This window comes from Fusarium vanettenii, assembly GCF_000151355.1.
Source record: "Fusarium vanettenii 77-13-4 chromosome 5 genomic scaffold NECHAsca_12_chr5_2_0, whole genome shotgun sequence".
Taxonomy (NCBI): domain Eukaryota; kingdom Fungi; phylum Ascomycota; class Sordariomycetes; order Hypocreales; family Nectriaceae; genus Fusarium; species Fusarium vanettenii.
In genome coordinates this window covers 300,970-315,930 of record NW_003315872.1, presented here as the reverse complement: position 1 = coordinate 315,930, position 14,961 = coordinate 300,970, and the positions used below count along the sequence as shown (strand labels likewise).

Below are 14,961 nucleotides of genomic sequence, written 5' to 3'. Positions count from 1 at the left end.
AGCTCAATCGGTAGAGCGTGAGACTCTTACTCAGAGTACACGATCTCAAGGTTGCGGGTTCGACCCCCGCATCGGGCTTTTCCTATAATTCTTTTTTGCATCATTCGATGATTTTTGATGAATATTTCTATTGCAAGTGGTATTCGACGGTTATTAACCGTCGGTCTCTGAGTTTGGCGTTTCTTGATTGTTATTGAGCTACTATTAAACTGCACTCTCGCCTTTAATACTCTGTCTACTTCTCTGTCAATTCATGACTCTTCTTAATCGCCTTGTTCTTCCCCGTATCAATCACAACAGCCGGATCCTCCTCATCTCCCTTCCTCGTAACCTCATTACCCTTTTTTGTCTTGATTGAAGTCCTGGTCTTGGTTAGTATCACGTACCATGACACAAATTTGGGCCATCTTACTCTTCTGCCTTGACGTCGAGCACCTTTCCTTCTGGCTCCCCTTGTCCCCACTTCCAGCTCACAGTCTCGCCCTTCTTGGGACCCTTCCTTGGAGCAGAGTCGTCTTCCTCCTTGGATGTCTTGTCGTTCTTTGACTTGCCGTTGGATGTCTTGGATTCCTTTGGCTCGTCCGCATCCTCTTCGCTTATTTCCTCTTCCTCTTCCTCTTCCTCTTCCTCTTCCTCGTCCTTGGCCTCTGACTCTACCTTTGCAGTCTCCCTCTTCTTGTTTGGCCCAGACTGATTTTGAGTCGTCTTTCGCTTGTCGCCAGTCTGCTTGTCGTCTTCTTCTTCCTCCTCTTCCTTCTCATCATCCTCCTTTCCCCGAGCCTTGAGGAAATCATGGCCCCAATTCTTCAGCGACGCGTATGACTTTGTCTTTTTAACCTCTTCGGCCGATTTTTCGCTGTTGCTCTTGGTCTCCTGAGCAAGATGACGCTTGCTATACCACAGTTAGCATTGCCCCCATCAGACTGCAATGATAACCCTACCAGTAAGAAACAACCTTGCGCATATGCTCAACCTGCTCGTCCGTGTACTTCTCATCATCCTTCTCGGGATTCTCCTTGAGAATCTCGACAATCTTGCGTCCGCTATCGTGTCCGACCGTCTCGCCGTTCTCGTCCTCCTTTGGCCAGCCCGCGCTGTTGGAGTCATCCGACTTGAGCCACTTTTCCAGCTCAGAGGCCGACATGTTGACGAGCTCATTGAACTCTTGGATGACTTGGTCTTTGCCCTTCATTTTGGCGGTTGAATATTGTCTCTAATTGAGGTGGTTGAAGTCGAGTTGCATAGACCAATTGATCGATTTGTCCCAGCTCAATTTGAGCAAGCCATCACAGAGTTTTAAAGACTTCTTACATGGCTGTTTTCGGTGTCGTCATGACAGCTCCCCTGACCATCACCGCGTCATAGAAAAATAGCTCCATTGGAGGGGAGCTTGCCGAGATCGACATTAGCTCCGGAAACAAATGTTGGCGGGATCGAAGCTTGTTTCGACCTTGTTGTCTCAGGAACGCGAACCGAATCGATGAACGCATTATTCCCCTTGTTGGTCCGTGTGGTGTTGCCAAGCACTGAAGAGTCGGCCCATCACCAAAGATCGCACCTTCCAGATGCGAAAATGAAGAAATCATGATATTGCACGGATCTTGGCGAACAATTATTCTTTCACTTATCGCTACAAAAGTAAAGGCCTGGGATCGTTTTGGTGAAGTGCCCTGGGGTGGTGCCTTCGGGTGGGCTTGATCGGTATGCAGCTGGAGGAGACCAAACTCACCAATGCCATCGACTATAGCGAACTTCAGTTGGATGAGCTTGATGAGGTCACTGACTCAAATCGCCATGCGGTGCCGGCTGTCTCGCTTCGGGAGATTCGCTTTTGGGTCATGCTGAATACAGACGCTTTCCATAACCGCCTTCGGCAAGCAACATTATCCCAACAGTCGCTGAAGTCTTTTGCTGGTAAGTTGCATCCCAGACACACATCCCAGACACACTTTCATGAGAGCTTTGACTGATGTCGTTCACTTGACATTAGAGTCCCTGCCTGAGATCTACGACCAGCGCAATCCCATACCAACCTTTTCCAACTTGAAACGCACCCCCCCCGACGCTGGCGAGGAGAGGACGAAACATGTACCCGAGTCAACGAGCCCCATGGTCACCACTCTCTGCTTTGGTGTCGGCGATGGTGGCAAGGCGGTCCATGACCTGGTTCATGTTGGAGCGACCCAGGAGAAGATATTCATGTGGAACGGCCTCAGTCAACTCCGTCAAGATGCTCGGCGTTGCCACATGGGTGATGCCGCCACAAAATGGAACGATTTCTTCCAGGGGCTTGCCGACATTGAGTACAACGTCATCCCTGGATCAGGCCTCTCGGCAGTGGATTTCCGCACGCAGTTGATGGAATGGCGTCTGAGATCGCTCCAAGATGTCCCCACGCGTCGTCCAAGAGAGTCTGCAAGGTCGGGGGCTTCGGCCCGCGAAACGGACTGCACAACCATGATTTTTGTTGCAGCACGCTTGGAGAGAGGGCCTTCACCCTCTTCAGCGCATCAAAACCAATGTTGTAGTAAGTCCTGGCCAACTTGACGAAGTCATGGATCGTGTACGGGATGCGGCTGGAACGGGGGGCCTCCCAGACGCGAGTCTTCAGGAAACATTCGGATTCGTGCCTGATGTCGTTTGCGATGAGCTGGCACAAAAAATGCATGAATAGGCATACTCTTCAACCTACCTCGAACCTCCAAGCTCATTCACCCGCGAACTCTCACAGCATCGCCCTTTCAGACAGTTCTTTACTCACAGATTCTACTCTCTCATTTATCTTTCCCCTCAACTATCATTCGCCATGACCTCTGGTGTCTTCCCACCTTTCAAGCACACCTGGTCTACTCCTCCGAACCTGAGTCCATCCAGGCACCCGGACGTAAAAAAAATTGAGACACCAGAATGTCTATACTTAGCAAAGAGTCCTCACATAATAAGCGAATTATACGCTAAATAAGAGATAAAAATAAGGAATAATATCATAAATCTTTGAGTATTTTTATGTATATTTAGGGACCTTTTTTGCCTCAGAAAACAGAGGTTGACGCAGTATGTCATGTTTTTCTGCGAACGTGTGGTGCTAGGGTAGCTGAGCCAGGAACTTTACATTCGGCTTGGAGTCATTGCCCGAGAGGTGGAACATGAGATTTCCTGGATTCGAGGCGGACTAGCTTGGAGCAGGCAGAAATCAAAAGACGTCTGAGTGTTCATTCTTTGAAAATAGCCCGAGTTCTCATTGATGGACTCAACTGCTTCTAACGTGGATTTTGTGCGACATGTGCCGCAGCAGCCGTGTGTTCGGATTTATTGTGTGTCAAAGTCATCTCTTCCTGCAGCCGTGTTTAATAACTTTTCTAAGCCCCCTCCGCGAATAACCCCAGTAACAGTGTATAGATCGAGCTTTTCCTGATAAACCTATCTCTGTCACTGTCACCATACCAAACAATCGTCCGGCCTCCGCCACCCATCCCAGTCCGAATTGTCGTCCCGTCAGCAGATCCTGATCAGGACTCTATGCGTTGTAGAGGTCATTTTGATGAATAAGGACAATTGAAATGATGGAAATGTCGATGGCAAGCCAGAGGAGTAAGCTAGGAAATATAACATCTCGTAGAAAAAGGAAAGGTGGCATCTTACACTGCGAGGCTTATCTTTCTGCTACTAGGCCTCTATGGCTATAGAAGCTTAACTTTATCTAGGTTTATGGTGTTTTGTAGCATTGGGTTTTGATGTTGCTGTGTGTCTTTCAGTGTGTTATTTGATCATATGCCTGACAACTATGTCATTGAAAAAGTAGGATTAGAATGTGCGGCAGCAGAGTGGTTATTTCGTAAGAAGCGGGTATGATGTGAACTTCGCACTGGTTCTTCTTTCTTTATATGACTTAATAAAGATAACAAGGGAATTGCAAGGGAAGCATTGAATAATAATTCATTGACTTCACTGCCTTGGATTATTATCCATTAATACACGTGTACCAGCCCTAGTGACCTTGCTGAATCTCCCCTTTGGTTTTCTAACGCTCACACTAAATTGCCCTCTAAGCTGAAACAAAACTTGAGGGAACAAGGGCTAGAAGAAGGATTTTTGAAGGATAATAGTAAAAAAGAGGAAACGACACAAGGAGGTTGCTTGAGTAGGAATCCATGCTCACACTTTACTCCCTCCTTGCAGCGGTCAAGTCCGAAATGTCACGATGGTCTTAGCTGATATCAAGCCCAATATGAAATCCCCGCCAGGGGGTAGACTAGTCAGACGAGGTTTTGTAAGAAAATTCACCTTGTCGCCCTTTTTCATGTCGTTTGAGAAAGATCATGTTATCACGGGATGCGCCAAGGACTCCCCACATGGACGAACAAGGGTGAGCCGCAGCGGAGACGAGGAACTCGGCACTTGGCCGGAGTGGCAATGATGTCATAGCTTGTTTCTTAATGACCTGATGGACTTGAACCAAGTCAAACAAGGAAGGAGAAAAAGAGTCTAGCCCAAGAAGAACCTCACTTCCCCAACTTCAACTCCGCACGGAGACCCCGCAAGATGAGAAGCGGTATGGAGAGAGATTCTAGGCAGCAGAATAAAAAGAGAAGAAGTTGGGGAGAAGAAGAATTAATTCGGTTGCCTGGAGGTTGCAGGGGCAGGGGATGCAACGTAGTGCGGCTCTTGGGAGGATCTAGAACCAGGTCCATGTGCGGGTGCTTCAGTTGGACCAGTGGGATGTTGTTCTTGTTCAGTTTTTGATGTCTTTAGTTCGAGAGACGGGCGAGGGATTCGGTTGACGTGCCGAGAACCGAGAGATGATCAGGGGACTTTGCTCTTGTGGGTGATGTCCCCCTGAGTAGTCATGATACTCCAATTAATGGACCAGGGGAGAGTTACTCCAACACAGGGGGAGGGCGAAGCCATCGTGAGATTATCTGGGAGTGACTACTACGTTGTAAGAACACCTTGATGCCCGACCTCGCTTAGAATAAACAATCAAAGAAGGAAACTCGAATCAGCCATGTCTCACCGTTCTCTCACTCAACCTCAAAGGATCTGACAGCACCTTAAAGTCAAACCCAATTCGAGCTGCCAAAATCGACATGGCGTTCGCCCGGGAGGCGTTTGATATTCAACCCGCCTCCAACGCCCGATTAACCTCAATGTCAACGCCCGCGCTAGCATTCATCCCCGATTAAATCCCCTCACTTTTCAGGCTGAAGCATTTCTCTCATCGTGAGTGGTTGGATAGCTAGCGTGAGGCGTTCTTTGTCTGGAGACCCCGACATCTAACCCCGAGATCTGGGTTGTGAGAGCACGCCACTAATGTCTCCATGGCTTAAAGAGGTTGGACTGGGGACGGGAAGTTTGTTCCGGGGTTGAGGCAATGTCAATTGGACATGTTGGTGGGATCTGATCAACGGTCACGATGTTTTTATGAACGTCATTGCATCAAGATCAAAGGTTTAAACATAATTGAGTACGATCAATGGCGTAAACAAGTCCACGTGAGCTCAAAATGATATTCTCGAGCCTCACATCAATAAAGGGATCTCCATGTCATGATATCAGTGGCTGGTGAAGGATTCAAAGAGCGAATACCTTCAACACACCCTCTACAACCACTGGAGGGCACTAGGATAGCAACAAAACCATGTGAGCTTATTCAATGGGAACAACCGCATCAGGTTATCCGGCTGGCAAAGATTTACCAATGATATTACCTCGCTTGCAAGATGCGAAAAATGACTCGTGGAGTCTTTTTTTTTTTATTCTGCTGCCTTGCGCTTGTTTGACACGGACTCTCCAGCCGCTTTCGTTACTAACGGGAATAAACGCTTGTCTCCCATGTTGCTTGTTTCAGGGAAAGAGCCGGGCGTCGAGGCTGTTTTCGTATACGGTCGTGATCAGCAGTAGAAGGGCGAGACATGTGGTCGTTTATCTCGATGCCCAGCCGGGAAACGGATGCAGTGCTACACTACACAGGAGACGCATGCCGCCAGACTCGTTGTCAGAAATCACAGAGAAAATAGAGACGCCCCTGGTTAATCTGATGTCAGAGGTAGAGAGTGTTGTTAGTTGCCGTCCCACACACCCCTTGTCAACGGGAACCGCCCATCCATTCAAGAGTCTCGGAATTCTGCTGCCTGGCTTCCAATGTCTCTCTTTCTCGTCTGATGGAGACCGTTTTTGGTCCGTTCTCAGCTACGATCGTGGCGTGGGAAAAGATCTTCTCTTTATTGTGGATCGTGGCTTGCTCGTTTTTCCTCAAAGTCGTGTAGATCTTTTCACTTTCTTTCAGTTGTGACGCAACTTGGCAGAACGTGTTTTTCGCATCGAGCAAGCTTTTGCCAAGAAGATAAGAGAAAATAGATACATAATTGACTAATAATCAAGGCTGGTTCTCACTGCGTAAAGCGGTTAAGAAGATAGGAACCGCCACACGCTCTTGGCTATCGGCCCGAACAGGGACCCATGTGCCGATAGTCAAGCAGGGGATGCCAAGGATCTGCAAAAGACTCCACTTCTAAGCTGGGGGTTTGTTGGAGGAGGTTGTGGAGAATTGAACCTCGAACCACGACGTCGAAACTCGACTCTCAGTGAGTGTGTTCAGTGGAGAAGATGACATTGTGGAGTGTAAATACTCTTTACGGTTATCCGTTTTTCGTATAGTATGCGGGATACTAGCGTCCTCGCGGAGACGATTCCTTGTCCCATCATGGCCATGGTACACCAACTCATGACACACACGCCCCCGGTGATCTCCTATCCCCGGAAGCTGCTTGAACTTGGAAATGACTGTGGGACGGGGGGAAGGACCTGGGGTTACTACTCTTCTCCATGGAGAACAGACGGGCTTTCTCCATCTGGGGGATCGACGGGGAAAGAGCAAGAGACACAAATACCCGTCGTGTCGCTCCTCATTTCCCCAGATCATCCACTTCATCTTCTCCATTGTCTCACATAAGAAGCGTACAGACTCTCTTAGGCCTCTTCCCTGAGTTCAGTCTTGTTCTTTTTACAGAGTTTGAAGCGCTGCTTCTTGATCGACGCCCACAATGGCTGATTACCAGTATGTCAAGCTCTCATCTGTAGAGAGCAATTGTTAACAATCGCAGACCAAAGGGCACTCAGCCCGATGTCATTACTGATGACCGACCCATGAAAATGTCCCATGACGATGAGAAGCCCTCAGCTACCATGGCTGAGCAAGCAGCCGACCTCACCACCAACCTCGAGGCCAAGTACGCCCTCCTCAATCCTCACCACATCTTCCCCTCTAACAGTGAACCAGAATCAAGAACCCCCTCGAGGGAATCCCCAAGGCCCAACTAATGGCCGACGTCGAAACCTGGGCCGAGCGCAAAGGTCTCACCGACCACATCCCCGTCCTCAAAAAGGGCGCTCTCGTAGCCCAGAACCCAAAGTCTATCCGCCATATTGACGGCGAGCACAAGCTCACAGCCCGCGAGGTCGAGGTCCTTGAGCGAGAGGTCACGCACCGCTGGGACATGCCCTGGAAGCTCATCCTCACCATCGCTACGTGCTCCATCGGTGCTGCGGTGCAGGGATGGGATCAGACTGGTTCCAATGGTGCAAACATCTTTTTCCCCGAGGTTTATGGCATTGGTGGTAAGACTACAAGGGACAAGCTTCTGGTTGGTATTGTAAATGCTGGTCCTTACATCGGTTCTGCGTAAGTGTTTCTCATCCACTCGACAAACTCACCACTTACAAGAATAGTTTCATCGGCTGCTGGCTCTCCGACCCTATCAACAACCTCTGGGGCCGTCGCGGTGTCATCTTCTTCTCGGCTCACTTCTGCATCTGGCCCGTCATCGGTTCTGCCTTCTGCCACACCTGGGAGCAGCAACTAGCCTGCCGTATCCTTATGGGTATCGGCATGGGTGTCAAGGCTTCAACCGTGCCCATCTACGCCGCCGAGAACGCTCCCGCTTCCGTACGAGGCGCCCTAGTCATGTCGTGGCAGATGTGGACAGCCTTTGGAATCTTTCTAGGCACAGCTTTCAACCTCGCAGTCTTCCACGTTGACCGTTCCATCAACTGGCGTCTCATGCTCGGAGCCCCCTTTATCCCTGCAGTGCCGCTCGTGTGTCTGATCTACCTCTGCCCCGAGTCTCCCCGTTGGTATATGAAGAAGAACAGATACCCCGAAGCTTGGGAGTCTCTGATGCAGCTGCGCCACGACCCCATCCAGGTTGCCCGCGATATTTACTACATCAGCGCCCAGCTCGAGATTGAGGACCAGCTTGTTGGACAGACCAACTATGTCAGCCGCTTCACTCAGCTCTTCACAATCCCCCGTGTGCGTCGTGCTTCGTTGGCTGCTTTCACCGTCATGATTGCCCAGCAGATGTGCGGTATCAACATTATTGCTTTCTACTCTACTACTGTCTTCAAGGAGGCCTCCATGACCGAGTTTCAAGCCATGCTTGGTTCTTTCGGCTTTGGTCTCGTTAACTGGCTCTTTGCTTTCCCAGCCTTCTGGACCATCGACACTGTAAGTCACTCGCAGCTCTCAGAAACACCTCAGCTAATAACCCCCAGTTCGGCCGACGAAGCCTCCTCCTCTTCACCTTCCCCCAGATGACATGGACCCTTCTCGCTGCTGGTCTCTGCACCCTCATCTCCCCCGACACTGGCACCCTCCGAACTGCCCTGGTGTGTCTCTTCGTCTTCATGTTCGGTGCCTTCTACTCCCCCGGTGAAGGCCCCGTGCCCTTCACCTACTCTGCCGAGGTCTTTCCCCTGTCCCACCGTGAGACAGGTATGGGCTTTGCCGTCGCCACATGTCTCTTCTGGGCCGCCGTCCTAGGAACCTCATTCCCCTTCATCCTCGACCGTCTGCAAACCGTGGGCGCCTTTGGTCTGTACGCTGGTTTCAACGCTGTCGCCTTTGTCATGATCTTCTTCTGGGTCCCTGAGACAAAGCAGCGCACCCTCGAGGAGCTCGACTGGGTCTTTGCCGTCCCCGTCCGCAAGTTTGCCAGCTACCAGCTCCGCGTCGCTCTCCCTCACTGGTTCAAGCGCTGGATTCTCTTTGACCGCACTGCCAAGAAGGAGCCCCTGTACCAGTTTGAGAGCATTGCCAATGCCAGCAACTCTGACATTGAGACTCCTGGTGGAAAGATGTAAGATGTTAAGTGGGATGAGGATATGACTGATACCCACTCGTTAAGATTGTTTTGAAGTTTTGGTTGCATTTGGCGGTGTTTTGATAGCAAGCCGGAGATGGGACTTGCATTGAGAGAACTACATATCTTAGGCATATCTACTCTGCATAGTGATAGCGTAAATGGCTTATTCACATGAAACCTATACTGCTGCTTCCGTAACTTTTATCTACCCTGTCTATTGAAACAATTGATGCCGTGTGATCATCATACCAACATGCGGAGCACAATATTATGGTATCAGATTATCTTCTGCCGAATCTGTGGATAAAACATCATAGAGACCATGGCTATTCTCGCTGTTCCGAAAACCATGGAAACTTGCGAAATTGCATTAGCTGAATGGATGGTATCTATAGGGAAGCCTTCCAACACCGTTGCTTACAACACACGACTGAACACACGTTCGATTCAACACATCGTAGCATCTATGCTCTATAAAGCTTGTTCCATCCAATTAAAAATGAATCTACTGCTTCTCCCCCTTCCTCCCCTTCCAGTGCTTCCTCATAGCCTTCAACAACCCCCAAGCCAAAACCCGATAAACCACCACACAAACCGCCAAGATGCCCACATTCACAACCGGATCGACATCAAACTTGTACAGCTCTAGTACATCCTGCCCAGTCTCGATCGGACACCTTCCATCAGGCAGTCGCTGCGCATCATTGCATGTAAACTCGACCCCACGGAGAGAATACGGCGCGACGGCACGTGTGGCGTAGCGGATGGGTGAGAGGTAGTTGAACCCCTTGAATAGCTCGGGCATGTCGATGGAGAGGACGCCGGCCATACTGTTTGCGACGGAGAGAAAGATACCCATGACGTTGACGGCGAAGCCAGTATGTCCAAAGAGAGTGTTGAACATGATACCCAAGCTCTCACCGCAAGAGACGATACCAAAGCACGAAAAGACGCAGACAAAGTACATTGTCACCGTCCGAGGTAGACCAACCGCAATAGCACCGAGGACACCAAAGACCAGACAACTGACAATCTCAAAGGGTACCTCGAGAATGGTGTAGGACGCTAGAAACGCCTCGACACTGTAAACCCCGTCGTCATCCTCCCTGTAAAACACGTCTCGTTCGTTGGGATACACAGCTACATTCTGCAGCATGCCGACAAAGTAAAAAGCACCAATCTCCTGTACGAAACCCATTCTGTTCTGGACTGAGTAGTAGTCGTTGTGGAGGGGGGCGAAGAAGAGGGCGAGAACGATGGCTAGGCCAATGACTTGCATGAGGCGGGCCATGATGAGTTCTGGTTGGCGACGGGTGTTGATTATGGCGCGGTGGAGAAGAAGGGGGAGTGAAGTTGTGATTGAGGCTCGTTTGCGGATGAGGGCTCCAAGTTCGGCAGGAGTTGAGAGGTTGGCTTTGTTGAAGGATCGTCGTGGAGTTTGTTGCTTTGGTTGCAGTGAAGCTGATGGTGGCGAAGCGGGCAGACCTTGTTTCTCTGTTTCCTCGATATTCTCTGTCTTTTCGTTCCCTTCATCTCGTTCTCGAATATCAGGCAGTCGGCCACTCGAAACACCATCTTCTTTCCAATTTTGGATCAACCTTTGCACTCGCTCACGAGACTCAGCCTCCCTCTCTTCCTGCTGCAGGTCAACAGTAATCATATCCAACGCAAAGTCTGCCGGATTTGTATGCTGAGGACAGTCATAGCCATGGCGTGCCAGATATCCAAGCATGTCCTTTCCAGGGCCAGAGTAAACCTGCGAGCCACCTCGTGCTAGAAGAAGCACGTTGCCAAACTCCCTGAACAGGTCGGACCGAGCTTGGTGGATCGTGAGAATTAGAGTTCGTCCTTCGTTGGCGAGTCCTTGAAGCACTTCCATGATGGAATTTGCCGTAAATGCATCAAGACCTGATGTCGGTTCGTCGAGCAGCAAAATGCGAGGGTCAGTCAACACCTGGACAGCGATGGAGACACGGCGCTTCTCTCCTCCAGAGATACCCTTGACCAACTCGCCACCAATCAAGTTATCAGCACAGTCTTTCAATCCCATCTTGAGCAGTACTTCTTCGGCTCGACGATTCTTCTCTTCCTTGCTCATAAAAGACGGAAGACGCAGTCCGGCCGCAAACCGAAGTGTTTCGCGGACTGTAAGTGACGGCAGAAGAGCATCGTCATCTTGGCAGACGTAGGAACAAACGGACCGGATGACCGAATCTGAGGGAACAGCGCCGTTGAATGTGAGTTTTCCAGCTGGACGATACTTGGTGCCCATCGAGTTTCGTAGTCGCAGCGCCATGGCGTTGAGGAGTGATGTCTTGCCACTTCCCGACGGACCCATGATAACGTTCAAAACCCCAGCATCAAATGTCGCATTGACAGGGTTGAGGATTGTCTTGGTGGGCAGCTTCTTTCCAAGCGGGCTCCTCTTGTCAATCTTCAAGGCAAACTTATCAAGTCCTAGGTCAATAGCGCGAACATCGGCGATAGACATCGCAGTCATCTTTTCCTTTCCGGCAGACAAATCGGTATCTGAGACACGAGGACGAGCGATCGTCATTTCGACCTTGAAAAAGTGCAGCCCGATTGTTGAGAGTATTAGAAAGAAGACGACGAAGGCCACCATGACGATGATGGGGCGAGCAACCCAGTTGCTGGGAAAGCCAAGTGACTCCATCACGTATTTGCCGGTGTACTGCTTGCACCTCGGGTCGGATTCTCCACCAGAATAGGGACAGTCGTAGAAATTGCCTTCAAACTCATTTCCAGCGTACGCTCCGAAGGCGTAGAACTAGTCCTGTTAGCATAAAGGAGTCAACGGCGTAGGAGAACCCAAGGGCATACCGTGTAAGTAATCCACTTCAACCATCGCACATAAACCGGAATGCTGTTGGCTTGAATAAACATGCCACAAGCCATACTCTGCAGAGTAAACACCATATTCGCGATCAAACTCGCTCCAGGAAAGTGTCTAACTGCTGCCACACAGGTCATGGCACATGTCACAGCGATGTACTGCGTCAAGAGACTAATGGTGAAGAAGATAAAGAACTTTTCCACATCGCGGTCGAAACCTGCCATAAAGTACAGAATCACGGAGAAGAAGAACGGCACGGGGACATCCTCTGTCGGCATTCGGGCCAATCTGCGAGAGAGAATGTAGGGCAGGGCGTCGACACAGTCTTCTGATGATTCACGGTCAAAGGTCGGAATGTCGATCGTCATGCGGTACACCTCAAAGATGAGGATCAGATAGCCTTGAAGACCGGCAGCAGTGTACAGTCCACCTTGTCGAGATCGAATACCGGGTTGATCGCGACCGAGGTCATAAAAGAGATAGCCTGTGACGAGACCCATGAAGATGGACTCCATGATGGAAGCCATCATTCCCAAGGGGTCGCGATATGTAACCTTGAGGGTACGATCGGTAAGAACAGTCAACTGTCTCGCGAAACCAGCATGTTTCTCTGCTCGCTTGTTTCGTTTTCGGTGTCGAACATCGATGGACGTGTCAAGCGGTGTGAATTGCTTTGCACTTTCTTGGTTCCATGCTGTCTTTAACTGCTCAACTCTAGCAGTCGTCTCTTGTTCCAACTCGGGAGTGCGGTTATCGACAGCGGCAATGTCGATAATGAACTCGGCCGGGTTCACGAATGGCGGAAGCTGATAGCCTAGATCTCCAAACCAAGGAACAGAGTCCTTGACGGGTCCCGAGTACACAGGGCTGCCCTTAGTCAAGACGATCAAGTCGTCAAAGAGGTCCCAGATCTCGGATCGAGGTTGGTGAATGGTCGTGATGATGGTTCGGCCCTTTTGAGCAAGCTTCTTCAACGTTCGGACGAGTTGATAGGCGCTTGTAGCGTCGAGGCCAGTGGTCGGCTCGTCGAGGAAGAGGACGGACGGGTTGGCTAGAAGTTGAACACCGATGCTAGTGCGTCGCTTTTCACCGCCAGAACATCCATGATGCTGGGAGTTTCCGATACGAGTATTGGCACACTCCTTCAGACCAAGCTCAAGAATAACTTCCTCCACAACTCTGGTCCGCTGTTCGGCAGTGGTCGACGGGGGAAGTCTCAAATCGGCTGAATACTTCAACGTCTCCCTAACGGTGAGGGTCGGCAACAGAATATCCTGCTGCATAACATAGGCATGGCGCACGCTATGTACCCCAACCTGATCGTTGAAAGTAGCGACTCCGTCCTGGCTGAGCCTGGGACTCATGACTCGTTCGGCGACAGTGTTGAGAAGAGTCGTCTTTCCTGAGCCACTCCCTCCGATGATGGCAGTCAATGTCCCTGGCTGGATATCTGCATTCACAGAGTGAAGCAGCGACTTCATCTTGGGGCTGGTGTTGAACTTGTTCGCAAACAGCTGCGGGTACGTCGCTGGCTCGACCCATGATGGTGCCGTATCAACCGACACGGCGAGGTCGCGGAGCTGAACCCGAACGGCCTGTACATCGTCGAGAGAAATGTTTCCCGCGCCGGATAGAGAGAAACGTCGACTGTCGCGTTGCTGATTGCTAGGTTCTATCGATGTGTCCAATGAACTCGCCCTGTCCATCTTTTCGATGTCGACGGCGTTGGACGGATCATGATGAGGCATCTTGGGTCAACAACGGTATTATCTGTTGGTCCAAGCTCGGGACATTATGGCAGCTCAAGTCGAAGCAAAATAAACCTTGATAGATTGAAAGCTTTGGTTATTCGAGAGGTTGCAGTGTTGGTTGTAAATCAGTCTATGACGCCGCAGCACATGATCAGTGCAGAGAGGAAGAGTTGGGATGGATGCCAAGTCTAGACTTCACATGGACAAGGCAAACATTTCATATAAACCGACCCATGACACTTTTTAGACCATGAACAAGAAAATGTAAACGAGGTCCATGGTAAATACCCGCCGCCGGGATCTTATTTGCCGCAAAGAAGCTCCATCCATTCTAGGCGAGGTGTCGAAAAGTGAGGTGACGGCCACTAAAAGTTACGGTGGAGATCTAGCCGCCGAACCGAGGGCGGGGGAATAAAGAGAGTCGGCCGCCAAGAAAAGATCCAGAAGCATCGGGGGGCACCGCTGTCAAAGGGCCGAGATTGGGGGGCTTCTGTCATTGGTGGTCTTTTGCTGTTGGTGGTGGTGGGAAGCTCTGGCTGACGTGGATGAGAGATGAGCTCGGAATGGGGCTTTCCCGAGAGGAAGCTTGGACGGTCTAGGGACAAAGAGGGAGGTGTCAAAGATGATGGATGCATGATGGAGACGGTAACGTAGTAGTTTTTACCTATTCGATATTGATATGACTATGATGCCCTCTTCCTTGAGATCCATGATATTCTTCGAGCTAAACAAGCGTCCGTTGACGATGTCGATAGTCTCAACACCTTGAAGCTCCCCCCCTCAGGGTCCTGCAGGGCGGCAAAATGGCACGATACTCTGTCGAGTTCAGATGAGTTTCGTCCAACACAGCAAAAACCCCTCGCTAATCAAGCCCAACCGTCGATCCCTTGCAACATTCTTTCCCTTCACATCCCAATAAAGTTTCTCGCTCCACGTCGGCTGCGAAACGAAGCATGCGCCATGTAACGGCTTGCAGCTCGCTTAGACACGCGATCATGCAAGTTCGGCCGACAATCACTTTTCAATGTCCGAATATATTGGAGTATCCCGGACGATGGACGCCCGGTTTTGCTCAATTCGGCACTTGAGGGGTCATAAGCGAGGCCTGGGCTCATTTGCGACGCCAAGGATAATGTCGTATACCGTACATTTTCGCGACTTGAACCATTTCTAGAATGGCGGTGGCTTTGAGATCTCGGGCGCAGTATGTAGG

The 14,961-nt window shown here is 50.3% G+C and overlaps 4 protein-coding genes across 4 annotated transcripts; 2 read left to right on the top strand and 2 right to left on the bottom strand.

Annotated features, from left to right (window-relative positions):
- Positions 1 to 235: 235 nt before the first annotated feature.
- NECHADRAFT_40374 (uncharacterized protein) lies at positions 236 to 1,192 on the bottom strand (the record flags this gene model as incomplete). The annotated part of the gene is made up of 3 exons (XM_003047892.1): positions 236 to 362; positions 413 to 892; positions 942 to 1,192. The coding sequence occupies 3 exons, from the start codon at positions 1,190 to 1,192 to the stop codon at positions 236 to 238; spliced, it is 858 nt and encodes a 285-aa protein (XP_003047938.1).
- A 511-nt stretch (positions 1,193 to 1,703) lies between these two features.
- Positions 1,704 to 2,898, top strand: NECHADRAFT_79942 (uncharacterized protein; the record flags this gene model as incomplete). The annotated part of the gene is made up of 3 exons (XM_003048075.1): positions 1,704 to 1,914; positions 1,991 to 2,527; positions 2,675 to 2,898. 3 exons carry the CDS (start codon positions 1,704 to 1,706, stop codon positions 2,896 to 2,898), a joined length of 972 nt encoding a protein of 323 aa, XP_003048121.1.
- A 4,287-nt stretch (positions 2,899 to 7,185) lies between these two features.
- Positions 7,186 to 9,141, top strand: NECHADRAFT_93241 (uncharacterized protein; the record flags this gene model as incomplete). Its single annotated transcript, XM_003048074.1, has 4 exons — positions 7,186 to 7,229; positions 7,280 to 7,681; positions 7,729 to 8,506; positions 8,554 to 9,141. The coding sequence occupies 4 exons, from the start codon at positions 7,186 to 7,188 to the stop codon at positions 9,139 to 9,141; spliced, it is 1,812 nt and encodes a 603-aa protein (XP_003048120.1).
- A 507-nt stretch (positions 9,142 to 9,648) lies between these two features.
- On the bottom strand, positions 9,649 to 13,703 carry NECHADRAFT_68948 (uncharacterized protein; the record flags this gene model as incomplete). The annotated part of the gene is made up of 3 exons (XM_003047891.1): positions 9,649 to 10,587; positions 10,714 to 11,931; positions 11,985 to 13,703. 3 exons carry the CDS (start codon positions 13,701 to 13,703, stop codon positions 9,649 to 9,651), a joined length of 3,876 nt encoding a protein of 1,291 aa, XP_003047937.1.
- Positions 13,704 to 14,961: the final 1,258 nt, after the last annotated feature.